Below are 26,793 nucleotides of genomic sequence, written 5' to 3'. Positions count from 1 at the left end.
AAAATAGACATAATTGAACCACTAAATAAATTGAACTGTTAAGATAGACAGAATAACGATTAATTAACACAATTAAGGATTTGCAAACTATTTGAAACTTTTAATTATTGAATGACTGCAAACTTACAATAAAAATAATTAGCTGCCTCCAAAATTTGACTATACTTTTTAAATTTTGGTTTGATTTTTCATTGCAAGCAAAATTTGGATAAGTCTCTCACCTGCAAAATTATATGACAAAAATTATAATAAATAGTCCAAGAAATAGAACTCAAGATTAGAAACAGTAAATTAATGATTTTAACGAGGCTTTAATCTGTTAGATAAAAAACTAAAAACTAAAAACACAAATTGAGGTTACTGTCTTTTTTTTTTAGCGCGGGGGTTTGGTTGTTTGGGTTGATTTGTAATTAGTTGTAATAAAAACTTAAAAAAGGAAAGCAGCTGAAGAGACCTTTGAAAGCAAAAGCCTTGGGAACGTATTGATAACAGGAAATCCCACCGGCCACCTCATTAAATCTGGCAAGTACAAGTATAACCCAGTTCCCTGGTGTGCTCGGGAAAAGATTGGCCGCGAAAAGATGTGGGAATCGATCTGCCTAACCATAGCAGCTACCGCCGGTAACAACATCGGCAAAGTTCTTCAGAAAAAGGGCACCCTTATTCTTCCCCCTATTTCCTTCAAGCTCAAGGTATATCTGAATATTCTCCCTGGGCCTTTTCTTTCCCTTTCTTTTATTTTAATAAACATTTTCTGTGTTTCCAGTGCTAGCTGCATTTTTCTTTCGAATTCCTCTATGCTTTGAATTGAGTTTTCTATCTAATGTTTTATTTATTGGTGAGTCTTGGTTGATCCCATTTCACATTCTGAGGTTCTGTATTCAAAATGCCCATTTATTTGAAGGTTTGGTTGTGTGGAAGACTGGAACGTTACATGATTAGAATCTTGTATTGGGTTATCTGATGATTTCGGTTTATTTTGCTTGTTGATATACTGTGTGGGTAATATTAAGTATAAGAATTGTACTGTACCTTAGTAAAATCAAGAAGGGTATAGATGGTACAATGGTGCTTGTCAAAGAGTCCTGAGACAGAGGCCGAGCTCTGAAGCCTCCCAATGTAACCTTATCAAATGATATAGTGTGGGTGGATATGCCTAGCATTTGGATTTTCACAGATTGTATTTTGGAGGGACCATTGTTTCTTGTTAGCAAATGCTTAAGCTTGTAAGAGTCTGATGACTTGTTACCAATTCTCGAAACAAAATAATGGCCTATTTGGATTCTTTTATTTTACTTTTTGGTTTTAGAGTATGATTTTTGGTTCTAATTTTTTCCTTGAACGTTGGGGTACTAATTCTATTTTCATAAAAGTGATTCAGTGCAATTGTGCCACCACACGCAACAACATGTATGGTATAGTAATTTGTCAATAAGGACTAAGAAAAGTAGGGTATTTGAAAGTATTTTGCAAGTGATATTTATGCTGACTCGAATTCTGATTAACTAACTTGATGCTGCCAATAGTAGTAATATTTTTTTCTAATGACTAATTATCTCGCAAATAACTCCGTCATTATCAATTTTTTTTCTTTGACTTAGGTTATCCTGTTTGTAATGCACATGAAACATTTCCTCTGTACAATTTATTTAACAAATTAAAAAAAGGCTGCTTGGATGAAAATTCTTTTGTTTGGATCAAAAGATTTCTTGTTACTGACTTCTCCTATGAGTTACATTGACTTAAGTGTACTTATCAGAAATTTGCTGATTTTTTTTTTAAAAATATTTCGGAAATTTATGTTTACTCTCTTTAACAGGCTTAAGAGTTATTTTTTCGTGAAATGCTTGATTCGGATTGGAGTAGATATAAATGACAGATGGAGAAGGATATATGTAGATCCATAACTTCTACACTGAGATATCGTCAGCTTCACTAGTTAGAAAATTTTTAAGATTTTGTGGCTATCTGGTGGAATTTGAAAGTCTTTTGTTTACACTGTGCATATAATTCATTTTTGTTTCTCTTAAATGGCAAATCTCCCAACATGCCAATGCTTCTTTTAGTTCTATGTGGTTAGACTGTTACTACATTTTTATCAATGACAACTATACTTACATGTAGCAATAAATCACTCCAACACTATGTGCCTTACTAGCTTTTCTGTCAAACTTACATTCGCTATGTCAAAAGGCAAGGTTTTGAAAGTCAACTGATTATCATAGATGTAATTGTAAGTTATACTTAATGAATTGCAAATTAATTTTTGCTTTTAAACAAATCTTATGCTTGAGATAATGTTTATCGTTAATAGGGTGGAGGGGCGAGAGAGTTGTTTAGAAAAGTTGGTATTGGTTCACTGTCATAGTTATATGTTTGCAGTCATGGAAATGCCTAATGTTAACTTTTAAGATGTTTAAAGCAGACAAATTGAATATGTTACTGAATGGGAACCGAGTTTCGAACTTATTTGTCTCTATCTCTTGCTTTCTTTGCAAATTTCCATACTCTTAAGATAAACGTAATTATGCTCGGTGGAAGCCACCCTTTTCGGCTTCCTTTTGCATCTGTGGAGGACAATTGTAAGGAACAAACATATGACTCAGTTCAGTAGATAGATTAGCTGGTGAAATAAAGTTCTTTAAAGTTTAGAATATAGTCCTGTAATTCCATTATAAGCTGAATTTGGTCAACCGGAATTTAGAACTGAACTTGGTGCAAAATCTGCTGTATTTTATTTGCTACTGCCAATGTCGATAAGAAGTTATGTGTGCGTTGTATGACGAATGATCTGTGTATGTAGGTAATAAAAGCATATGCTTTTAACAAAGCTTGGGTTATGGGTTTTCTGCTGGATATTTTTGGAGCCATGTTGATGTTGCGAGCACTATCCCTAGCTCCTGTAAGTGCATCATCACCTGTAATTTCTTAGATTACTTGTGCTTAGTTTCAGTGTTCCTTGGAACTGTTTTTCCTGCATATCAATTTGCACTTAAGGACTTTCTCAGTAGGACAAAAGGGTTTAAGGTGATGAGGAAAAATTTACCAGAGATTCAGATGCTATGGATGTTGCTGAACATGTAAATTTCCTTTAATTATGATTTCAGGTGTCTGTTATTCAACCAGTTTCTGGCTGTGGACTTGCCATACTTTCAATATTTTCCCATTTTTATTTAAAGGAGATCATGAATGCTGTTGACTGGATTGGAATAGTTTTGGCTGGCATTGGAACCATAGGTAATGCAAGTTCCTTTGGTATGTCTTTTCTATTTTCAGACAAAGAAACAGTCAATCTTGATTCTGTTTGGTAATAAGATGACCTCTTCCCCTAGCTCAAACTAAATACTGACTTAATCAGTACAAAAATATCTTCAAACATAATTTTCAGCTTTTCGGTGGCAAAATTGCTACTTTCTTCTTTGTGTTCTATCTATTCGGCTATTCTTTGTTGTATGTAGGTTTTTAAAGACCACTGTATACTTTCAACATTTCTTCTTGTCCAATATATTAGAACATCTTCGGCCAAATTTTATCTTCACATCAGTTTGTCCAAACAATCTAGAAGAACTAAAGGTTGGAGACAATTAAATTTTTTTTGTTTTGTGGACAACCATAATTATATATGTTTATGATGTTTGATGTTATAATTGCTATTGGGGTTTCTTTTACTGTTGTCTGCATATTTGATGAGCCACCGCTCTCATGCTTTCACCTCAAAATGACCGTTGCATTCAAAATGGATACAAAAGAGAAGGAATGGAAATAGGTATAAGAAACTTCATGAGAGATCCTCATTATTTCCTTTAATATTTTTCACATGCCAGAAAAGATAAGAGAAGCAAAATGGAACTTATGAAGTACCTGAGTAAATTGTTAAGGACAGAAAAGTCCATTTTCTGGTAACAGGATTAAAATAAATATCTTCACAAGAAGTGATATTTTGAAGTTTTCTTTCATGGAGATGCATATTGCTTGCCTCATGTATCTTCTGTCACCTGATGCCTAATGCAGTTTGCTATTTCCATTTTGAAGCAAAGTGTGAACAAGGACTTGGAAAAAGTTTGATGATTAATTGCATCTTCTTCAATGATTAGGTCCCTTCTCAAGCTTTAATTTGTCAGTATCCTCTGATATGCAGGTGTTGGTGCCGGAGGAGAGGAGCAAAAGTCATCGTCAATCTCAATGTTCCGTATACTTTGGCTAGCATGTGCTGTTGCAATCTTGTTTGTAGGTATCTTACTCTTTGGACCATCTTTTGTATATTTCTGTTTACAGGATTTCTAGCTACCAAAAAACCTAAGCTTCTTTGATTTTGGGTGAATTTTTTTTTTTGTCTTTGATTTTGCAACTTAGTGAATCATTTGTAGAAAAAAGGGCATATGTTACTTGAAACCTCAACTTAGAAATGGTAATCAACAATCTGTTAATCATTTTTAAATCTTTTATTGTAACATGGAATGAGGAATGAGGTACTTCAGAGTCATATGTTTTTCTGTTTGAGGCACTAAACCCCACGGCTTGCTGGCCCAGAATTTTGCAGTCCATCTGGGTACAAATTTAGTTAACATTTTTTTGAAACTTTGTAAACTATTCTTTAACTAGATGACAAAAGCCCATTTGCTAGCAACCATTGGTGTTGCTTGCATTGTTTGGTGGTTGTGGTTTATGTCTTCAAAACAATGCAAGTGTCAAGTCTAATGGCATTTTTGGCTCTAAAAGGTTAAACTAATGAATTATTTTATGGAGATGAATGGATAAACTGATGGCTAAAGGTTCCACTAATATCCTGTTTGTTACATGTGAAGATATTATTTGCATGGAGAATGGCCATGAAGAAGAATAAGAAGAAAATGAAGAAATGATGGTGATATTTTTGATGTGGAATAATAGATTGTACCATCAATTCAGAAATATCAGTTTCATCAGTTCAGCCACTTAATTTGCTTAAGATCCAGATGCTAAATGCTGGCAAAATTTGAGAAAGTAAGATTATGGAAAAACAGGGAGTGAAACTAATAGGTCAATTTGAGCCATTACATAGTAAACTATCAGGTTCAGAACAATGAAGTTCATCCAAAACTTTGATTATCATATATAGGTCCAGAATTGAGATATTCTGAGGACTTTTAGCAAAACAGCAATGCTAGTGGGGCGTACCTTTGGTTGGATGTTAAAGTCATTATTTGCAGGAAGATGTTGGCTTAAAAAAGTATATTAGAAAAAAAAATATGAGAAGCAAGTGATTCAAGTTGCTGTGAGTAAGGTTCTAAACTATAGTGTAAAGAGTTAGTTTATAAGTTCCTAATTCTTTTAATGCCCTTTGTGGTTACATTGCGTTATTGTTCAGGAATCCTCATACATATAATGTTTTCTGTATGACTGGAAGCATCAATACTTGGAAAACACATTCTACTAAGATGTAAACAGAAATTCTCTTTCTTACCCTTTTACTGTCTAGTGCATGTTGTCCATTGGGATAAGAGAACATCTTGCTTGGAGATTTCTGTGTCTTAATTTGAATCTTTGTGTTGCGGACAAGAAGTTTCAAATGGGAGTGCGTTTCATTGAATTATAACTGGTATCTTGCATATCTAACGAGTTGCAAGAACACATCTATATGTATGTTGGAAAAGATTTTTTTTTTGGCGTGTTGGGTGGGGGGGGGGGTGGTGCGTTTGTACTTTTTGTACTAAGACCTGTTGCATTTACTAGTTTGCTGATTACAGGTCCTTCTTAATGGATGGCTTCGAATGTACAGAAGGCAAAGAAGGGAGCACGAATTGGTAATCTCCTTTAGTCTCTACCTTTTTATTTTATTTTAACTCTTTGATCTGACTGTTGCATCTAATCTTCTAAGAATTCTTTATAATGAGAACCTTTTTTCACTGTGCAGATGCAGTATGAAGTTGTTGAGGAAATAATTTATGGCTTGGAATCTGGCATCTTATTTGGGTACTTTTTGAACTGGATTTTAAGTAAAAAGATAAAATTCTTGGTTTCATATGTAGCTTAGACATTTTTCTATTACTTTTTCCTTATTATGATTTTAATTACTATGTTTTCATAATTGAATTTCTAGTTACTAACTTCTATTTTTTCCCCCTTCCTTTCTTGTCCATGCATTTGTACTTCTGATTGTAAGCATGCGATCTCTTTTTCTACTTTTGCCGTGTTAACTATATTATAACGTCATTCTTTTCCACAAGAGAATTGGCTCTGAAAGTTTCAAAACTGGAAGTTTCTTTGTTTGATCAATTTTCCTTCTAATTCTTAGAGTGCTGAGTATTTTAGTTTTGCCATAGATTTATGTTTTCGTTGTGTATCTATTTTCCAGTTTTCTCCTGCAAAGCACTATAGGGTTCAGCAGTAAACTTAAACCTAAAGAGATTTCTGGACTGCCTTCTAAAAAAAGTTTCTAGTGCTGTTGGTGATCCTTTTTTTGGGCAATGTTTTAGGTTTACCTAGCAGAGTAGGCAAGTATAGTTGATCTTTGCTTGGCTGATTATTTGCTTTAGTATCAGTGATGATGTTTTCAAAATTACTCCGGATTGTGAATTTTGTGGAATGTAAGCAAATTTCTGCCCTGAATCATGAGGTCCATATATCTGTCTACTGACGAAGATGGACTGCAAAGTGCCTTGATCTGATACCATAGAGATGTTTTAATTATTAAAGGGATGCAAATTGCTTTTCATTTTTTCCGATAAAATCTTACCTGTTGAAAGTGTCCTCTTTGTTTCTGGAACTGCTTGTGAGAAACTACTTTGATGATCTGGTTGCAGGATTTCATCTGTGGTGTCAAAGATGGGCTTTGTACTATTGGAGCAGGGCTTCTCCCACTTACTGGTCCCCATTTGTATTTTAATGAGTATATGCTGCAGTGCTTCTGGTTTTGTTTACCAGGTTATTTGAACAGTAATCAACTTCATATATGCTCGATTCCCATGATCTGACTTAGGGACAAATATTAAGAGGCCAAGGGAACTTTTTGTTACGACGTTTGAAAATGCTGTGTTGTCCAATGCAAAGGCTAGCGCACCCACAACGATGTATATAAACTGTGTAATAATAATCAACACTTTTGCTTCTTGGAAGGCAGACAAGTTCTAACAATCAGAGACCCATCAGAACATTTTGAAAGTTAAAATAGATTCTTTTGGATGGATGCTTCTAGTGTAGCCTTAACATTAAGTGCTTATTATTCTCTTTTGTAAAGCAGACACGTGGCTTGAAGCATGGGAGGGCCATTGTGGTGTCCACATGTGCTGCTGTTGCATCAATTGTGACTGGTGTACTGGCTGGAATGCTTGCTTTAGGTGAACGATTGCCTGAAGCACCCATTGCTCGTCTCTGTCTTTTACTTGGATGGTACATAAATTTTCTATGCGTCCTTTTCCTATGTGTTACTCAGCATGTTCTAAATCTATATTCTACTTAATATGCTACTGTATTTTGAGCTTTACCATCAAGGGTGTCTGAACAATTGTAATCCAAAAGATCTTGTCATCATGTTTGACATTGCCTGTGCATTTTTCTTAATATTCAGGCCAAATAGATAGTTTTCATATTTCTCGTTTATTATCTGGCGATTTCTTGTTGACACAGAGAACATCTAATACAGGTTATTGATTATATCCGGCGTGGTTCTACTAGTAACTTCAGCAAGGCTGGTGCGGTACCTTCCACGCCCTTGGCGACGTGTTTTACGAAGCAGTGTTGAGAGGAACGTTGGCATTAGGCATTCCAGTTCAATCCGTGGTAGAGAACAGAGTCCAAGTACTGTTATTCAAGCGTCTGCATTACATCATTTGATAACATCTCCTAAAGAGAAAGCTTAAATTGATTAACACTGCACCCAGTTAGCATGCACCAAATTTTTTTGTAAATGAGCTTGATTTTGACTTGACATAATTTTTGGTGTTTTTGGTTCTGGAGCGTATAGAGCACAACCGCATGTTACAAGTGATACTAAGGGTGAAGTTCACTATGATGAGCATTTTAGGGCATGCTCGTATAAGCCTCTGTTTCAAAAGAGTTTCAGTTGATTCCTTTGCTGTCTTATACGCAGTCCTCTTTTCTGCATTCTTTTTGGCTTATGGTAAAGAAGGGTCCACCCAATCTGTGTCTGTGTGTGCTTTAAGCACAAAAGGAAGCACATTTGAATCTTGATGATCAGATCAGTAACTATTTGCTTTCTTTTTGGTATGATTAGGATACATTTCCTGTGAGAAAATTAGAGGAAAGAAGCAGGAAAATGCCTTCCCTAGTTTTACCTACTTTGATGTGGGGTAGAAAGCAAAAGCTTCAGTATAGCATCAGCTGTTGTCATTGCTGATTAGCTAGAAACAAATGTCTGCTTAGCTTTAGGAAAAGTCGTTGAATGCACTTAATCCCAATTAAGCACGATTGAGGTGGCGGCTATCACTTTTTTTTTTTTTTTTTTTTTTTATCTTTATTTGATTTATCTCTCTGGTCATAGCCTCGAAGGTTCAGCCACCTGATCCTTTTCTGTAAACAGCCAAAAAATAAATGGGTCAAAAAGTCACTGCCCTTGTTTGGAAAAACCTCTTTCTTATGATGATTCTCTTGATTCCATTCAAAGGACAATTCAGGGCCTACTCTTCTGAATGGCCCCATTTTGGCAGTCGATTCACACGTCAATTCAGTACCTTTATCGGCCTTTCCATGATAGAGTTGAAAGTTTAAAGAAGAAAAGAAACCTGAAAGACAGAAGAATGACATCAAACCGAAAAAGTCCTATCCACCCAGCTTGGCCACAGACAAAATTCACCTTAAAAGCCCCAAACAAGAAGTAAGATTGAATCATTTGATGTTCTCTCCTCCCCTCTTTAACATTCTCAAAGGCAACATGGATTTCAATATCCAGTCGGACCAATCACGTTTGTAACAATGATGGCTGTCATGGAACCAGCAAAAATAGCTCCAACAACTAAAGCAGCTCAGTTCGAGAAGATAAAAAGAGGAGCTGTGCTGGGCGATTTGGTCCTAGAAGTACACAATGCCAGAGAAAAATGCATGTGAGAGCTGCAATGGCACATGCAAAACGGACAGTCTTATTTAAAATAAAAAGCTTCAGACATAAACTGAACTCCCACAGATGTGTCGAATGAGTTTGGTTCCTAAACTGTAGGACATGTGGGTTTCTTGTGTCAAGCTCGAATGATGTACATTAATAATTTTAAGATGAACACACTGTGTACAGTTCAATAGTTTGAGCTCTTTTTTTTTTGTTCTTTTTTTGTTTTCTAGTTGCTTGGATTCGTATGAGGCTCAAACTCGAGGCCTTGCCTGGAGATGACTCGAATACCACTAAACTGAGCTCATTAGTAATGATTTTAGGCGTTTATCTCTAAAGAAAAGGCATCATTGACCCCACAAGTAATTAACAACTTCAACGGCTTTCCGTGATCAAATAATCCTCTTATTAGTATCATCAATTGTGGCAAAGTTAATGCTCTCTCTGAAATACTTTGATAAGTGGATTGACTTTGTCTGCTTGACGTGCCACTCTCTGAAACTGAGTTAACTTTTAAATTGTAGAGTAGATGACAGTGTAAGGTGCAGGGAATCCCTTAACAATTTTCCAATTGAAGGAGGTTAATAACCTCCTCTCCCCTAATATGATCTTTTTGTGTGAAACCAAAAGCAAGATTGAATATATGGAGAAGGTAAAAAGTAGGTTGAACTTTGAAGAATGTTATGTAGTAGAGGCTCTGGACAGATCTGGTGGTATGGCACTACTGTGGCATAGTAACATTAAAATGCTGGAGATCTATCATACAACTTTCGCAATTGAAATTCATGTGCAAGATCTAAAGACGCAAACAGATTAGTGGTTCATTGGCATACATGTAACTTGCTTGAATCAATTAAGAAGGGAGCAATGGAAAGTGATTGGAGAAAGAAAGGGACTCTGGGAAAACAAGAGGCTAATAGCTAGAGACTTTAATGACATTGTGTCAAATGAAGAAAAATGAGGTGGGAAAGCAAGAGAAGAGTGGTTTTTCAATCAGTTTAGGAACTTCATTTCAGACAATCAATTGGTGGATGTAGGTTTTGAAGGGTACCTACAGACTTGGTGTAATAACTGGGGCAATGAAGGTGATGCAAGGCAGAGACTAGATAGAGCTTTAAGTGGTCATGGCAGGTCCCAAACTTTTGACAAAACTAAATGTAGACATGTAGAAAACTTTGGCTTAGACCATAGCATGTTGATGATTGATACTAATCCAAATACTCGTAGGAAAAAGAAAAAATTTTACTTTGACAAAAAGGTGGATACAAAAAAAGGGGATTCAGCAGGTGATAAAGGATAATTGGAATAGGGATTTTGAAGGTTACAAAATGTTCAAAGTGACCAAAAAGATAACCAATTGTAGAGAAATACTTTTCAAGACAATGCGAAGCTAAAGATAACACAAATCAAACAATAGTTGGAGGAGATGCAAAGATCAGGGGGAGAAAATAGAAAAGAAAGGAGAAGAGAACTAAAAAACCAATTGAAGCAGGCACATGCAGCGGAAGAATTGCACTAAAACAACAAGGCAAGATGCACCTGGTTGAAAGAAGGAGATAAAAATATTCAATTCTTTCATGCTAGTTTCACAAGGAGGAGAAAAAGATATAGAATGCAGAATTTACAGAGAGGAGATAGGACATGGACTGGAAATGAAGAGGAGTTGGGAGAAGAGATAGCCAATCACTACCATCAATTGTGTTAGCAGCTTAGGGGTGGACTATCTAGATGAGATTTTGGATGGCATACCATATACAATCTCCCAACAAATGAATGACAAGCTAACTAGGAAGGTGGAGAAGGGGAAATAAAAAAATGCAGTCTTCTCCATGAACCAAATAAATCCCCACATATTGATGGCATGAGCCTTTTATTTTTTCAAAAGTTCTACTCCTTCTGTCCCATTGAAGGTGTCATACTTTTCTTTTTTAACTATCCCAAAATATTTGTCATGTTTGACATTTCTAACTACTTTATACGTTGAAATTTCCCTTATGCCCTTCATTAATGATGCATAAAGACAATATGATGTGATTGTTTTCTACTTTTTACTTTGATCAGCACGTGATTAAGGATAAAAGTGAAACAAAAGGAAAAACTTTTTGGTGGAGTGTACTATGCATAAAAAGTACATATCCCCAAACATGACTAAATATATGGGAGATAGGGAATAGTATATCATAAAAGATGATGTCATCAATGCCAATCAAAACTTTTTCCATTCTAGTCACATGCTCAGTCCTTAAATCATATTGTGATCTCACTAATTCCTAAAGTAAATAACCCCACCACCCTAAAGCATTATAGACCTATAGTTTTTGCAAGGTTTTGTACAAAATAATATCTAAAATCCTTGCAAATACACTAAAGAAAGTGTGGATATGTGCATCAATAGAAATCAAGTAGCATTTGTCCCTGGTATGCAGATCTTAAGGATGGAAGGGTCAAATCGAGGAGAAGGGAAGGGATGATGGTCCAGAAAGTGAGTGAGCTAGTTAGGGACGGGAGATGGGATAGGGAGCTGATCAAGCAAGTCTTTGAGAAGGAGGAAGGGAGGAACATACTGAGAATCCCGCTTGGGGTACAACCTCTAAAGGATAGAATATATTGGAATTTCTCTCCTACAGGTATGTACACAGTTAAGTCAGGGTATAGATTGGCTAAGAAAAGGAGAAGGAGGGGGTGGCAGGGCAAGGCAGATGCTGGATCTAGTTGTTCGAGGGTGGGAACTAACCTGAGCTGGACTTTTCTGTGGGGCTTGAATATGAAGCATAAGTTGAAGCATTTCATTTGGAAATGCTTGCATGGGGTGCTGCCAGTGAATGCTGTGGTCAGAGAGAGGTGCTCGAAAGGTGATCCTATGTGTATAAGCTGCGGGGAGAGCACGGAAACTATTGAACATTGCTTGTTTCTATGTCATCACGCCAAGGCTGTATGGAAGATTGCGCCTCTGAGTTGGGATGGTTTAGAGATGTTTTCAAACAGTTTCTGGCATTGGTGGGAGGAATTAAAGGGGGCGGCAAAGGAGGAAAATGGGAGGGAGCGTATTATCTTGTCTGTCAATTTGCTGTGGCAAATCTGGAAGTCTAGGAATGCTAGGCAGTTTGATGAGAATCATGGAGACCCAAGGATGGTAGTAGAGAAAGCACTAAGGGAGTGGAGGGAGTATCAGGAAACTCAGGAAGAAGTGAGAGGAACTGGTGAAAGTCAGGCGAGGAAAGATGAAGCAGTGTTAGGTTGGAGGAGGCCAAGGGCTGGTTAGGTCAAGGTGAATTCAGATGCAGCGTTACACCTTGAATCTGATAGGGCAGGCTGGGGGATGGTAGCAAGGGATCGGCTAGGAGGATTGCTGAGGGCTTGGGCTGTTCCTAATTTTAGCTGTGCCAGTCCAAAGGTGGAAGAAGCAAAAGCGTTAAGGGAGGCTATGGTAATTACCCATCAGCAAGGTTGGCGAAGGGTTGAGTTTGAAGGGGATTGTAGTCAGGTAGTCAGAGCAGTGTGCAGTGAGGAGGAGGACGTAGCTATAGCAACAATTGTACATGATGTCAGGATACTTAGGTCAAATTTTGATGAATGTTGTTTTACCCTTACAAACAGGGTGAACAACTTTGTTAGTCACAAGATAGCTAAAGTAGCTATTACTTTGAAGCAAAATACTGAATGGAAGGAAAACTCCCAGTTTGGCTGCTTGAACAAGTTCGAGCAGACTGTACGGGCAGTTGCCCACCTATACTGTAATGTTTCCTTATTAATACAATGTTGCAGATTCAAAAAAAAAAAATTATAATGTCATTATTTCTCATCAATTTCTGCACTACTTAAAAAACAAAAAGCAAAGAAGAAATGAATTTTTCGCTTGAAAATTGGATATGTCTAAAACTTATGACAGGATAAAGTAGAAGTTTCGAGGAAATAATGAAATGAATGGGTTCATGTGAAAAGTGGATCAACTAGATTATGAACTGCATCAAAATAGTCACCTACTCTTTCAATGTTAATGGTGAGATAAAAGGCTATGTAACCTCAATGAGAAGAATCAGACAAGGAGATTGTTTATTTCCTTATCTGTTCTTACTATGTTCTGAAGGCTTTACCAACTTGCTCAAGAAAGCAAAAAAGAAGAGGAAAATCATAGAGATGAAGATTTGCTGGTAAGGACTAGCAATTACTCATCAATATTTTGTAGATGACTTCTTTATCTTGAACAAAGCAGAACCCAAGGAAGTAGATAAGCTTATGGAGATCTTGAGAAAGTATAAGCGAGGCTTAGAACAAGTGGATAATCTAGAGAAATCTTCGATCTTTTTCAATAAGAATATTCCTCAATCACATCAAGTGGAGGTGTGCAGTAATTTAGCAAGATACAAGTAGTGGCTTAGGGAAGATACCTTGGATTACCTATAGTATCTCCTTATCTGTTCTTACTATGCTCTGAAGGTTTTACCAACTTACTCAAGAAAGCAAAAAGGAAGAGGAAGATCATAGGGATGAAGATTTGCAGGTAAGAACTAGGAGTGGTAATTTGGGTTCAAATCAGGTTGACAGGTCGGATCTGACCCGACTCGTCAGAAAATCTGTTGACCTGAACCCGATCCGCCAACCCGTGACGGGTCAGGTATACTGACCCGAACTCGAAAATTTCAGGTTGACGGGTTGGCGGGTCGACCCGAAATGACACGAAATTTAATTTTAATTTATTAATTTATCACTGTAATTTCTAATAAAATTAATTTCTCACAAAACTAATTACATGATCAAGTAATAAAAATTTAAATAAATAATTCCAAATCAAATCTAAAATAAATGAAACATCGTAAAAGTATTTTATCCCAAACAAAATATAAAATAAATTAAAACAGTATAAAAGTAAAAAATAATATAATATATTATTTGTCCAAATATAATAATTTCAACTTCACACAAATTAAATAAATTCATTTAGGATTAAGTAATTAATGCATTTGAAAAAAAGAATAACTTAGTTTAGTTAGATAAAATTATTTTTATGTTTATTAAATTATTTTTAATTCGTAAACGGGTCATATCGGGTCATATCAGGTCACCACGGGTTGACCTGAAATCGACATGTTTTCTTTTCGGGTTCAACCCGATTCTGACCCGAATTCCCGAAACCTCAACCCAAATTCATTAATTTCGTGTTAGGTTCGTGTCGTGTTTTCAGGTCGTGTCGAAAATTGCCACTCCTAGTAAGAACTAGCAATTACTCATCAATATTTTGTAGATGACTTCTTTATCTTCTACAAAGCAGATCCCAAGGAAGCAGAAGAGCTTATGGAGATCTTGAGAAAGTATAGGCGAGGCTCAGGACAAGTGGTTAATCTAGAGAAATCTTCGATCTTCTTCAATAAGAATATTCCTCAATCACATCAAGTGGAGGTGTGCAGTAAGTTTAGCAATATACAAGTAGTGGCTCAAGGAAGATACCTAGGATTACCTGTAGCAATATCTAGATCCAAAAAGCTAGTGTTTAACTTCATCAAGAAAAGCTGTGAAAAAAAGATGCAACATTGAAAAAATAAGCTGTTCAGGATTGCTGGTAAAGAAGTTCTCCTCAAAGCAATAACTATGGCAATGTCCATCTATGCAATGTCATGCTTCAAACTATCAGTTAGACTATGCAAAGAAATGAGCAAAATGATGTCTAATTACCAGATGGAAAAAGGAAAATGTATTGGTGCTCTTGGCAAGAAAAAATGGTGGCTTAGACTTCAGAGACCTGTATAATTTTAACAAGGTTTTGCTAGGTAAGCAAATTTGGAGGCTGATAACAATGCCAAACTCCTTGGTAATTAAAGTGATGAAAACAAAATACTACCCAACAGAGACAATCTTCAACTGTAAGGTCCATAACAATGCATCATGAATCTGGCAAAATCTAATGGCTATGAGAGAAGATGTTCAGAGAGACACTAAGAGGAAAATAGGAAATGAGAGAAGTACAAAAATTTGAGAGGACAATTGGATACCAGAAAATCTTTAAGGGAAGCCTGTTTCAATTAGACCTCAAAATTGCCAAATACGGAAAGTGAAGGACCTAATCCAAAACTTCAGATAGAAAAGACCCTTAGTGTTCAGATTATTAAACGAAGAAAAGGCAAAAAAAGTCTTGAGAATACCCAGAGGTCTAGCAAATAGAAAGGATTGTCATTTCTAGATACATAGTGTGAATGGCCACATGGTTGCATCAGGATACAAGAAACTCAGTAAGCAGGGAGGCAATTAGAAGCAAAAAGAACAATCAAGAGAAGAGTCCAATTTGGAGGAGAAACACCTTTGGAAACACTTGTGGAAACTCAATGTAAAGCACAACTTGAAGATATTTATCTGGAAATGCTTGAAGAAAGCCCTGCCTGTGAATGAAGTTGTTTTCAACAGGACAAAGAAGGGATCTCCAATATGTGAAAGCTATTGTGAAGGCATAGAAACTATGGAACACCAATTTTTTCACTGTAGACATGCTAAGGAAGCATGGAACCTATTACCAGTGAAATGGGATACAATGAAGACCAAAAAAGAAACATCAAAAGATGGTGAAATGCTTTAACAGAAACTAGTAATAGACTTGAAGGAATGGAACATATTGCACTAACGGTAAATATTCTTTGGTAGATTTAGAATGCCAGGAATGAGAAAATTTTTATTAGAACAGAAGATCATCAATCAAGAAAATTCAGAGAGCTTAGTTGGAGTAGATAGAATTTCAGGATACAAATGCAAATGAGAGCAAGGTAAGCGTGCCAGAAACAATAGCGACTAAAGCAACACAAAAAGAAAGCAGAGACATAGATGCCCTAATACACATTAGTTTTGCTGTAAAAACTCAAGGACCAGACAGTCAAATGGGAGTTGGCATCTATGCATTGAATGAGAACAACCAACTGATAGCTCAATGGGCAATAAGGGAATTTAGTGTAGGGAACAGTCTGATGGACAATGTAGTGGCTCTCAAACTTGTGGGAAAAATTGCAAAGAACTGGGAAATATTGTAACAAGAATCGCTTCAAATCGTGATAAATATCACTTTCCTTTAGGCTTTATTTATCCGGTATAACGTGCAATAACTTTGGACAAATATCCTTTAGGATAAGATGAAGTTTGTTTGTCTTAAACTCTTGCACAAAGCAAGACAAACCCTTTGTGAACTAATGAGTGCTTTTTGAGAGAGTATAGAATAGTAGGAAAATGATTTTCTGCAGCAAACAACTCTCTATTTGATCTCTTTATATAGGAAGATTGTTTGGGAAACAAAAGGACTCATTAAATACTTATATGAATAGATTCAAAGTATTGTGTACACATTCATGCATTTTAATTCATGCATCTCATGATCTTTAAGATCAAACATGAATCTATCCTTTCATTCAAAAATTTCCATATACATGAATACATTCATAAATGAATGTACATTTTAGAAACATTCACAACACTATACATGTACCAAAACTATTAATGAATATACATTAATTACATGTATGTACATCATACAAATTTTGAAAAGTTTCCAACAAAACTTACAATGATCAAGGCAGGAGAACAACAATAGAGGAGGATTGAAGTGGGAATCCCACAACTGTAGCTGGTGAAGATAATAGAAACCAAGACCAGTGATATTAGACTGTTCTCTCATTTAAAGGACATTAAAGATTTAAACTCTATGTTTGTGGAACGCTCGTTTGTTTTGGTTAGGAATGAGAATAATATTAGGACAAATAATATTTGTAATCATGCGTTAAGCACATCTTTTGATGTGGAGTGGTTAAATCCTTAGTGTCTTTGAACACTTGTATAGATCTAATTAAATTTTTGCTCCCTAAGTGTATAGTTCATACATAAATCTGATAAAATTATCTACCAGCTGGGGGTGGGGGGTGGGCGGGGGAGGCGAGGGGAAAGAGTAGATGACAGTCCAAATTTGGTACGGACACTACAAAACACATCAGAAAATCAAGATTCAGTTGTGGAGATCAATGAGCACAAGTTTTGGCCCTATCTTCCCCCAAGAAAGAGCAAAACGAACAAGACAGTGAATTTCCGCATCATGAAGTTCAACAGAGATGATGGACTCGGGGCACGGACAATTTTAGTCATTATCAACTGGGCGTAACTTTCTTTGTACATCGTGTAACTTTTTTTTCACAGGATGTATTTTCGCAACAGATAGTGATGGACCCCACATTTGATGCGAAAATCGAGTTACATGGTGTAATCTCAGCCACACAAAATTTTAAAAGCAAATTTTGGCCCTTAACCGTGCAGGGACGGTCATACTGATGACCGTCTCTGCCCCAAATCCAGAGATGATGCAGAAATCCAGTCTGAACTTGATGAATGATGACGATATATAGATGCAGGGCAGGTAACTGGCTTTTCCTTTGTGTCTACACTTGTTTAGCATATGGAAAGACACGAGGCACAATGCGTGTTAATGGATACTACAAGAGATTTGAAATTAAACACGGTACCGTAGTTTCTCTCAAATCGTCATCATGGGAACCTTTCAACTTCCAAAACGACATCCCTCAAGACACAGGCCAAGCTTTCTTTAACGCGGTTTGAACTAATTCTATGCATCATGTCAAGCTCAGCCAGTTGGTTGATTGATAACGTTGTCATTGTCAGTAATTGCACCAGTGAAACGTCTTCCCTCAGTAGCGAGTTTAACTAATCAAAGGTGCATGAACACCCTATCCACTTCCCCACCAAAAGACTTATTAATGTAGTACAGAATTTCCCTTCTGTTGTAAAGTCAAAACCCATTATATTGAATGAACATTTTTAAATTCGGAGGCGAAAAAGGGCAATGCATCTTCTGTATCACTTTGCACACAACCCTCAAAAGATAACAAGAAAACTCGTCAAAAGATGACAAGAAGGTATGTTTTCAATTCTGATTACTTCAATTCTGGAAATATTTATCTGCAATGTTCAAAATACGGCTTAGGAATAAAGATTAGTAGGTTTTTCTAGTATGGAGGAAGTCAGCACAGACCCCACAAGTTGATCTGGCAGAATTTGCAACTTTCTAGTTGAGAGGAACAAAGTTTTTTTAGTGGCAAAGGAAATGGGGCTCTCCAAGAGAACCTTCTAAAGCCAGGATTTGCAATTTGCATCACTAAATGTGGTATGCCAGATTTACTACTAAATGCTAAGTAGGACCACCACCACCACCCCCCCCTCCCCCCTTTTCAAGAAAAGAAAAAAAATGCCACTGTAACATTCTGTTTTTAAACAGTTGTATAGCTCTTCCATCAAATGTGCATCGCAAAGGCTAACAGCCAACATCACTACTGAACAGTTTACTGATTGAGCATTCTAACAATGCAATCCAGAATTGGCTGTGCAAATCAGGAATGCCGACTCTAATTAAATGTAAACCACAAAAAATGAAAGGGGCACCTAGTAATTATAGTTATACGTGGCCCCAAAGAACCAGAATCTCATACAAAACTCAAATGACGGTCAAATCACATCAGGAATCTATTTTTGACATAGGCCTACCACAAACAGGGATTTCACTAGGGACTCTGCTCACTTGGATAGTCACCCAGTTTCTCCAGCTGCCAGCTTTCATGAGGGGCAACATGATCATGAGAAGGGGTGTATTGCTGCAAAATTAAACAGCGATTTAAGATTCCAAGTATAATAGTTCCACTTCTATCTAGATCAGTAACCATCCTCCGCAGCTCTACGCAGCTAATGCAGTAAAAAGAAAAAAAATGGCACAAGTTGTGGCTGGCTCATACTTGACTTTTTCATGACCTTAAAGAACCCCGAGTCAAAGCAAAGCTAAAACAACCCTCAGACAGTACGCTGTAAGGCTTTGATTACATTCTTATAAAACAAGTATACCAATCATGTAACTTTAAAAAAAAAAAAAATGGCATACTAATCACGTAAATCAAAATCCAAAAATTATTTTCAGAGGTAACTTATGATCTGATAGTTATAGTTGAAAGCCAATTCTACTATTCAATTCTTATCCATTGTCGCAGAATGGCCCAAGAATCTTAATCAGCATATGAAGCAAATAGAAACTTGATCTTGCCATCTGTACATGGCATTGATCTTCAAAGCAAGTTCATCCGAGCTCATGAAGGAAAAATAAGCAATAAAACTTGGAAAACACACACACACAGACACAGAGGATGGGTGGCGAGTACCTCCATTTTGTCTAGAAGTTCTTCTGCTGTAGGAGCAGCGAGGACTATGTGCCGAGCACCTGGCTTGATGAAGCCTTCTTCAACTCCATTGTCAAACAATGCCAGCAAGGAATTATAATAGCCATCCACATTAATTAAACCTACCTGTAAGAATAATCAACTAGTCATCATACGGAAATCTAACACTTTATATCATTAGAACTCACAGGTGAAAGCAGATGAGCGACCGGCTTTTTATGGATGCCAAGTTGTGACCATGTTATCATTTCCAGTGTTTCTTCCATAGTTCCATATCCCCCTAAAACAAAATAAATAGACTTCATAAGTTTGTTTTAAGCAACAAATTTTCCTATCAGTACTTTTTCTTTCATACTCACCAGGAAGAGCAATAAAAGCATCAGCATGTCTAGCCATTTCAGCTTTGCGCTCATGCATGTTGGAGGCGATTCTCACATCCCCAACAGTTTCACCAGATATCTGTTTAGCTTCTTGTGTTAATAATAACCAATTTCAACTGTAAGTTTACATCTAGGTCTCAAAATCAGTTCCACCAGCAAGAGACTAGTAAGAATTCCATGTATTCTGAACCACATTCCCCTTTCAATGACCTTTGAAACAGCTAAGATTGTATTGCGTAACTTACATAAACAAACGAGTAACTAACAAATGTTGACATGATTTCTGAATACTTGAGCACATGAAAAAATTGCAACAAGTGCAAGGGAAAAAGTTGGTTTCAATTAAAAAACAGAAAGAGAAGGAAAAAAAGCATGATATTGCAGAGTGAATGCAGGTACCTCAATAGGCACGAGAGCTTTTGGAATCACCCTGCTTGTTAAGAGCAATCAACATTATAGTGAAACCACATCAGTAGAACAAACAAAGCCCCAGGCATAATACCAATAAACAGTAGTACATAATGCAATTCAAACCAGATTGTATTGCTTACCCAAGAACATGGCAACCTCCATCATAAACTCTCTGGGAAATCAATCCCATCAATCCAACACTTCCGCCCCCATATACCAAGTCTATCTTTCTTCTCACCTGAAATGAACATCCATTTACAAAGTCAAATTAGCAAGACACGGCAAACATTCTGCCCAAAATATAGTCAAACCAAGCAGAAGAAACAATCCAACGAGAAGTACTGCTAACAGAGTCTAAATAAAGTATAAAGATCCTAAGAAAAATCAATCCAGCCTAAACCATAATCCTATTGTCAAATGCAGGAAACCAGTTTACTAAATAAAGGAACCACCGACTATATCAGAACTCCATTAGTACTAAAATGTGTAAGATTTTCTAACTCTCTTGTTAAAACTTAAAAGTCAAAACCCAAGAGTCCCTTTTATCAGCTAGGATTGAGACTTTGTCAAAAACATCAAAAACCCAACTCAGAAATTGTCACAGTTTTCACAAAACAAAGACTCAACCTTTGACAAAAGAAACATAACCTTAAACAAAACTGTCAATCAACACAAAAGACTAGATTGGTTGTTTGACTAGGATATCCTATATAAGTAAGACCAACCAACCAGTTCATTCCCCAATTCAACAGCAGCATCACTGAATACTTTCCTGTGGCCTGGATTGCTCCCGCAATACACACAGATTCTCTTGAATTGGCTTCTGTTATTGCTCTCCTCCATATTAAAACTTGTATTGTCTGTCACGGCAAATTTACTGGTAAAATTCTCTACTATTGCTTATCTGTTGTATTACCTCTGTATAGTAACAGTATTTTATGATACAAAGGAAAAAGAAGCAAATCAAAAAGTAAAGATGGGGTGTTATTAAAAGACAAGTGATACCGAAGACAATCTGGACATTTCTTGATAGAGTGAATTGAAGTCAAGAAAAATGTGCTTTTATATATGTATATCTATGCTTCGTTTATGGTTATATATCTGACAGCACTAAAGCCCACATCACCCTTTTCTTTATTCAATTTGTCGGCTTTCAAACATTGAATTAAGCAAATAGATTGGCAGCAGCAACAAAAAATTGCTACACAAGAAATCGACAAGAGGGACTTCGTGATGGGCGTTTCTTCTACTTCTTTTTCCCCCCTTTTTAGACAGGGGAAGGAAATTGAACCTTCTTGATAGGTAGCATATCACTCGTAGCATGCAGTTGCACTAGAAAAGTGAATTTCCCAAATTCTTCCGCAATTTAGAAGTCGGCTGTGGTGTGGGCAGTGGACTGGGAAAGGACTCACGTCCCTTTCTTGCTACTTGTTTTCTCATCATTCCCCATATATTTGGTTCCTAAAGCTATTTCTTTTTTTTTTTTAGTATTATAAAACATTTTTTGTATACTTTTTCTAATCATTTTTTGAATTAATGGATTATAGTTTTTCATCAAAAAATTTTTATATTTTTTTTGAATACATTTTTCAATCACTTTTTATTTCACATATGTCAAGTTATTATCGTATTTTTTTTTAATAAAAACTCCTAAAAATAGCAATTCAAACGATCAATGTGACAAAGTTTATAAGTAATATAGGAAATAAACCATGTAATGTTTCATGCCCTTTATGACTTTTTGTGTATGTTTTGTTATTTGTTTCCTAGGTCATGTGGCCCTTGTGCCCATATTTTGTTTAGGAGTAACAAATTTGAGGAAACCCTTGAACTATCATCATCGTTTACTTTTGGTTTTTGATCTATTTTTTTTGTTTCTAGCTAGCTTCTGAACAATTAAAAAAACATAGTTTAAGGATTTTTGGCCATTTTAGACATAGGTCTAGCCAGAATTGAAGGGCCTTTTTGTCCAATATTAATCAAAAGTATCGAGAACTTAATCAAAAGCATCTAGGGTAGGAGAAGAAGTTGTAAATAGAAACCTTCATTTTTCTTAAACTCTTCATCAAATTTCTCTACAAAATTCCTAAATTCATTGATTTCATACCTGAGAGATACATAAAAAATCTGAGAGATTTGAAATCAATGAGTTTAGGAATTTTGTAGAGAAATATAATGAAGAGTCTAAGAAAAATGAAGGATTTTCTCTTTTCAAGACTTATACTTCTATTCTTGATACTTTTTATTAAGCTCCCATACTTTTGATTAAGATTCCAAAAAAATGCCCTTTGATTCTGGTTGAACTTATGTTTAAAATGATTAGAATTTCTTTAACCATGCACTTTTAATTGTTCAAGATCCAATCGGAGACAAGAATAGATCAAGGATCAAAAGTGAACAATAATGATAGTTCAAGGGTCCCATAGGCTTTTACTCTTTGTTTTAGCCTTCACATCTTTGAATCTTTGATGAGGCTTTAATTTTTTTTTAACCCATTTGGATTGCTATTTTTTGAAGTTTTTATTAAAAAAAGTATTAGAGTGATTTCATTTATGTGAGGTAAAAATATAACTCAAAAATATGTTCATGAAAAACATAAAAATTTTTTGAAAAAAAAAAGCCAATACAAACATAGATGGGCTCAATCCAAATATAGAGTATTATTTGAAATAATTACTATACCATTTTTTGTGATGTGATGTATGTGAGATAAACAAGTGATTGAAAATATAAACAGGTGAGTCAGAAAATGTATTTACGATGCAAACGAAATATTATTTGAAAATTTTGGAATTCTTTTTCCTGATGCATCAGAAACGGTTATCTTCTCGCATTCCTTCTTATTTACAATCTCTTTGTTTAGTTATATCTTGTGGGAACAGAATTGTATTCATAAAGATCCATTTTGAGGTATGAAGAAGCGCAGAGCTTCCCCTAGGAGAGCTGACCTGATCAGCTCGGGGTGTTGATGGGAGAGCTGATCCTAGACCTGCAAAACAGAGAAGATGAGCTAACAAAGGGGGCCCGAGGGTTGTCCCCGAGGGCACTCCGACGGCCAAGTTAGTTTTCCGGTGAGTGAGGTTCACGGGAAGTGGTAACTGTCCAGAGTAAGTTGTCAATAGTGAGCGTACCTTGTACAGTGGATGTGTGTTATTATTTATACCTGCAAGGGAGTCCGACCTCCGCACGACGCGGGACTTGCCCAGTATAGATAGTATCCCGCACTCAGGGGGATTACCCCCGACCTCTTCGGGATGGACCTTCGCCTCCCCTGGGAGCCCTAGTCGGTACGGCCCGGGGCTGCTCCCAGGGGTCTGAGGGCCAAGGCCCAGCTCGGCCATTCCTGGGCGGCCACGTATCTGGGACTTCAATCCCAAGACCCTTATACACAAGGACCAGGGTTCGAATCCTGGGAAGGTCCCCCTCCACGCACCTGATGCTGGGGCGGACAAAACACACAATTGGTCTCCACGGGGGAAGCTCCGCGCTTCTTCAGAAAAGGCCCTCAAGTGGTACCAGGACTTCAACCCCAAGACCCTTATACACAAGGACCAGGGTTCGAATCTTGGGGAGGCCCCCCTCCACGCACCTGATGCTGGGGCGGACAAAGCACACAATTGGCCTCCACGGGGGAAGCTCTGAGCTTCTTCAAGGTACATTGTAATGTCTTGACTCTTGAGAGGCTACTACAGTAAATTCTGAAAATTTTGGGCAGGTTCCTATTTGCATTTGTCGTTGGTTGTATACAATGCTCAGGGAAAACTTAAGTTGTGTTTTGCATCCTGCAATAATTTTCTACTACTCCTACCATCATAAAATTGAGAACTTATTACTCTTTTCTTTTCTTCCCAAATGGGTTGAAAGCTACTTTAGAAAGCTCTTTAAATTGACGTCTTTAAGGGTACGTTTGGTTACCCAAGGAATTGGGGTTTAGAATTGGAATTGGATCCCCAATTCTAATTCTCGCGTTTGGATCCTAGCTTTCGTATAGAATTAGAATTGAATCGCAATTCCAAATCGATCGAATTCCATGGTTCCAATTCTTTGGCTGGACCAAAGAATTCCAATTCTAATTCCACGGCCAGATTCTCGTTAGGTCAACACGCAGACTTTAAATGGGTCAAAACTCAAAAACGGGTCAACTATAAAGCTAGATTAAGGAAACAAAGCTAGCTTCTTCCTCTGTCTGCATTAGCAAATAGCCATCTGCTCCAGCGTTCTCTGTCGCTGCCGCCGCCGCGCCTTCTCCTTGTCCCAGCATCTCTGCCGTAACCCTTACAAGCCTTTCCTCCCTCTGCCGCAACATCGAGTGGGTGAAATTTACAGATTGAGTTATATTTTGGTCTCCTTTCTTTCGTTTCCTATTAATCTTGAATTGTGCCTCCTGCTTTTACCTTTGCCGCCGCTTCCATTGCCATCGCCACCACCACCGTCGCGTCCTCTCGTCCTCACTCTCCTTCCGCTCCTTCAATTCTCAATTCTCGACAAATTTAGGGTTTATGATGTTATATTCATTTTTAAATTTTTGCCGATCAAAGATTGATTTTTTTTTGTTGTTCCTCTGATAATGTTTGCCATTAATGTTATAAATTTGCTACTGTTTTTTTGCTTCTAATTCAACATTTGGACGAGGATAGAAAAAAAGGTAGCACTCTGTTGCCCTGTTCTTCTAGATTTAACGTAACCAAGCAAAATCTTTTTTGTTTTTGATACAGTAGCAACCAGGTTTTTGTTTGAGATTTTTCCAATAGCTAATTTGGTCTTTTGAATTAATAGCTAGTTTGGCATGATTTGGTCTTTTGGCTTATCTTTTCTTATTGTTGTTGTGATTTTGAATTGCAGAATTTGGATATTGACATGGATAAAGAAGGAGACGAGCAAAAGGCAAAAAAGAAAAAAGTGGGAATGTAAAGAAGACTTGTTAGAAAATGACATGGGAGACTTGCCTTTGAGCTCTTGCCAAAAGGTGGATCAATGTATGAAGAAACATTGGAGACTTACAAATTTCATGATTAGATCTCTTTGATGCTGGAGAAGTTGCTTCTTGTATTGAATTTCTCAGTTTTAGCTGACGTTAACCACATTAATTCTTCATTCATTTGTCAATGAGCTGAATCCAGAATTATGCACCTTTTGTTGTTCTGCATCAGGGGCCTCTCCGTACTTTATTAGTTGAGGCAATCTGTCCTTACAGCGAAATTCTGCGCACCAGTCCCTACTGCAAGAAGATCTCCTCACGCAATCTTCTGAAGAAGTGATGTTGGAAATGGTGGTCAACTGCTGTGGTTTTTAGAAAAAATGCTACAAACTTTGTGAATAAGTGTTAAATCTCTTTTTGGTGTGGCCTTATGTATATTACTTGACCTCGTTTCCTTCATGTTCAAGTGTGGTGACAACTTCTACCTTAGCCGGAGAGAAACTTGTGACTCTTCCTTATGTTGTAGTGTTACTTGTCAAATACTTTACATAGGAGATAATGCAGGCAACGAAGCTTCTGTTGTTACCTGTTCTGTATTTTTTTGGATAATGTTTTTTCCTTGCATATAGTAAAGGAGCCTTATTTTGACTTTAAAGTAGCACGTGAAATATATCTAAGGCGTCTTTATCATGGAAACAACAGAGTTTATGTAGAGCAACTTCGACTCAATAAACATTGTCTTACTGTTTTATGTACAAATTTAAGAGAGCATTGTGGGTTGAGGGATACTATAAATATTACAGTTGAAGAAGCAGTTGCAATGTTTCTCTATGTTCTTGCTCATAACTTTAATAATCGCACTGTCAAGATCAGGTGAGACAGTTAGTTGATACTTTAATATAGAGTAGGTTTTTAATTTTCTAAAATTTAAAGTTCCTAACTTAGAAAAAAATATCAAGGTTTTAACTTGATAAATATGTACTTTTTAAGCTAGAATATGTAATTAGTTTTTATTTAATATAATTTAATTAAGAATTTTTTTTTAGAAAAGGAACTAATTAGCTTTTTCTTTAAAACTTTAGTAACAATTAGTTAAATGCAAGAAAAAATAAATTATTAAAGGCACTAATTGGTTTTTTCCTTGAAGTTTTAGTAACAATTAGCTAAATGTTAAAAATTTACTACAGAGGAAAAAGAAAAAAGAAAAATTTTATGTAAACAAATGTTAGATGAAAACAATTCTAATTCTTAATGAATTCTTCTCCCGTCCAAACAAAGAATTTGGGATTCGAAATGAATTCTGTATCAATTCTATGCATTTCTCAAACAAAAGAATTACAATGTTTTGGAATTCCAATTCATAGTATTCTAATTCTATAGAATTTCAATTCCAATTCAATTCCAATTCTGTAAAATCAAACGCACCCTAAGAGTTTTTTGGATGACTGCTCACTTAGCACTATATATACATATATATATATATATATATATATATATATATATATATATATATACACACACATATAGTCGCCTAAAGAGTCCAGGCACACCTTGGAGAAATCCATCTTTTATTTATAAGATAATAACCAATTATCACTTACATAATTCTTGCTTCCACCCTGAAATCTTTTTCTTTCTTTTTGGATATAGAGATTTTCTTTTAAATTTAAAGGGGTAAACTATCTAGGGAATGCCTAAATTATTTCAACAGATAGTTTTTTGCCCCTCATCTATTTTAAATCTGAAATTGACCCCTCAATAATAATTTTAAAAAAGTCATATTTTGATCATTTAGTCCATTTCTACCATTGGAGCCTAGCCATTAAATCTATCACCTTGAATGGTGGA

At 36.4% G+C, this 26,793-nt stretch overlaps 3 protein-coding genes and 2 long non-coding RNA genes across 6 annotated transcripts; 4 read left to right on the top strand and 1 right to left on the bottom strand.

Moving 5' to 3' along the window:
• The first annotated feature begins 442 nt into the window (after nt 1-442).
• Nucleotides 443-8,045, top strand: LOC113707424 (probable magnesium transporter NIPA9). The gene is made up of 9 exons (XM_027229754.2): nt 443-692; nt 2,804-2,902; nt 3,108-3,237; nt 4,139-4,227; nt 5,727-5,783; nt 5,894-5,952; nt 6,783-6,903; nt 7,220-7,368; nt 7,622-8,045. Exons 1-9 carry the CDS (start codon nt 582-584, stop codon nt 7,836-7,838), a joined length of 1,032 nt encoding a protein of 343 aa, XP_027085555.2. The 5' UTR covers nt 443-581; the 3' UTR covers nt 7,839-8,045.
• Nucleotides 4,240-5,235, top strand: LOC140013637 (uncharacterized). The gene is made up of 2 exons (XR_011820458.1): nt 4,240-4,719; nt 4,773-5,235. It is a non-coding gene; the product is annotated as an uncharacterized lncRNA (long non-coding RNA).
• Nucleotides 8,046-8,913: 868 nt separating the features above from the next.
• Nucleotides 8,914-12,299, top strand: LOC113706161 (uncharacterized). The gene is made up of 3 exons (XM_027228054.1): nt 8,914-9,038; nt 9,562-9,617; nt 11,464-12,299. The coding sequence occupies exons 1-3, from the start codon at nt 8,914-8,916 to the stop codon at nt 12,297-12,299; spliced, it is 1,017 nt and encodes a 338-aa protein (XP_027083855.1).
• A 5,962-nt stretch (nt 12,300-18,261) lies between these two features.
• Nucleotides 18,262-21,410, bottom strand: LOC113706286 (cytokinin riboside 5'-monophosphate phosphoribohydrolase LOG8). Of its 2 annotated transcripts, none has more exons than XM_027228155.2 (7): nt 20,757-21,410; nt 20,168-20,265; nt 20,016-20,049; nt 19,596-19,695; nt 19,446-19,516; nt 19,219-19,362; nt 18,262-18,663 (listed from the first exon to the last, which is right to left on the bottom strand). In XM_027228155.2, the coding sequence occupies exons 1-7, from the start codon at nt 20,868-20,870 to the stop codon at nt 18,574-18,576; spliced, it is 651 nt and encodes a 216-aa protein (XP_027083956.1). In that variant the 5' UTR covers nt 20,871-21,410; the 3' UTR covers nt 18,262-18,573. The 2 variants fall into 2 exon arrangements, with proteins under 2 accessions (XP_027083956.1, XP_027083957.1); XM_027228156.2 differs by having other exon boundaries at nt 20,016-20,046; nt 20,757-21,404.
• A 2,818-nt stretch (nt 21,411-24,228) lies between these two features.
• On the top strand, nt 24,229-25,530 carry LOC140013819 (uncharacterized). Its single transcript, XR_011820635.1, has 2 exons — nt 24,229-24,336; nt 24,870-25,530. It is a non-coding gene; the product is annotated as an uncharacterized lncRNA (long non-coding RNA).
• The last annotated feature ends 1,263 nt before the right edge of the window (nt 25,531-26,793 follow it).

The sequence above is a fragment of the Coffea arabica genome, chromosome 8c (genome assembly GCF_036785885.1).
Source record: "Coffea arabica cultivar ET-39 chromosome 8c, Coffea Arabica ET-39 HiFi, whole genome shotgun sequence".
Classification (NCBI taxonomy): Eukaryota; Viridiplantae; Streptophyta; class Magnoliopsida; order Gentianales; family Rubiaceae; genus Coffea; species Coffea arabica.
This window is presented reverse-complemented; position numbering and strand designations above follow the sequence as displayed.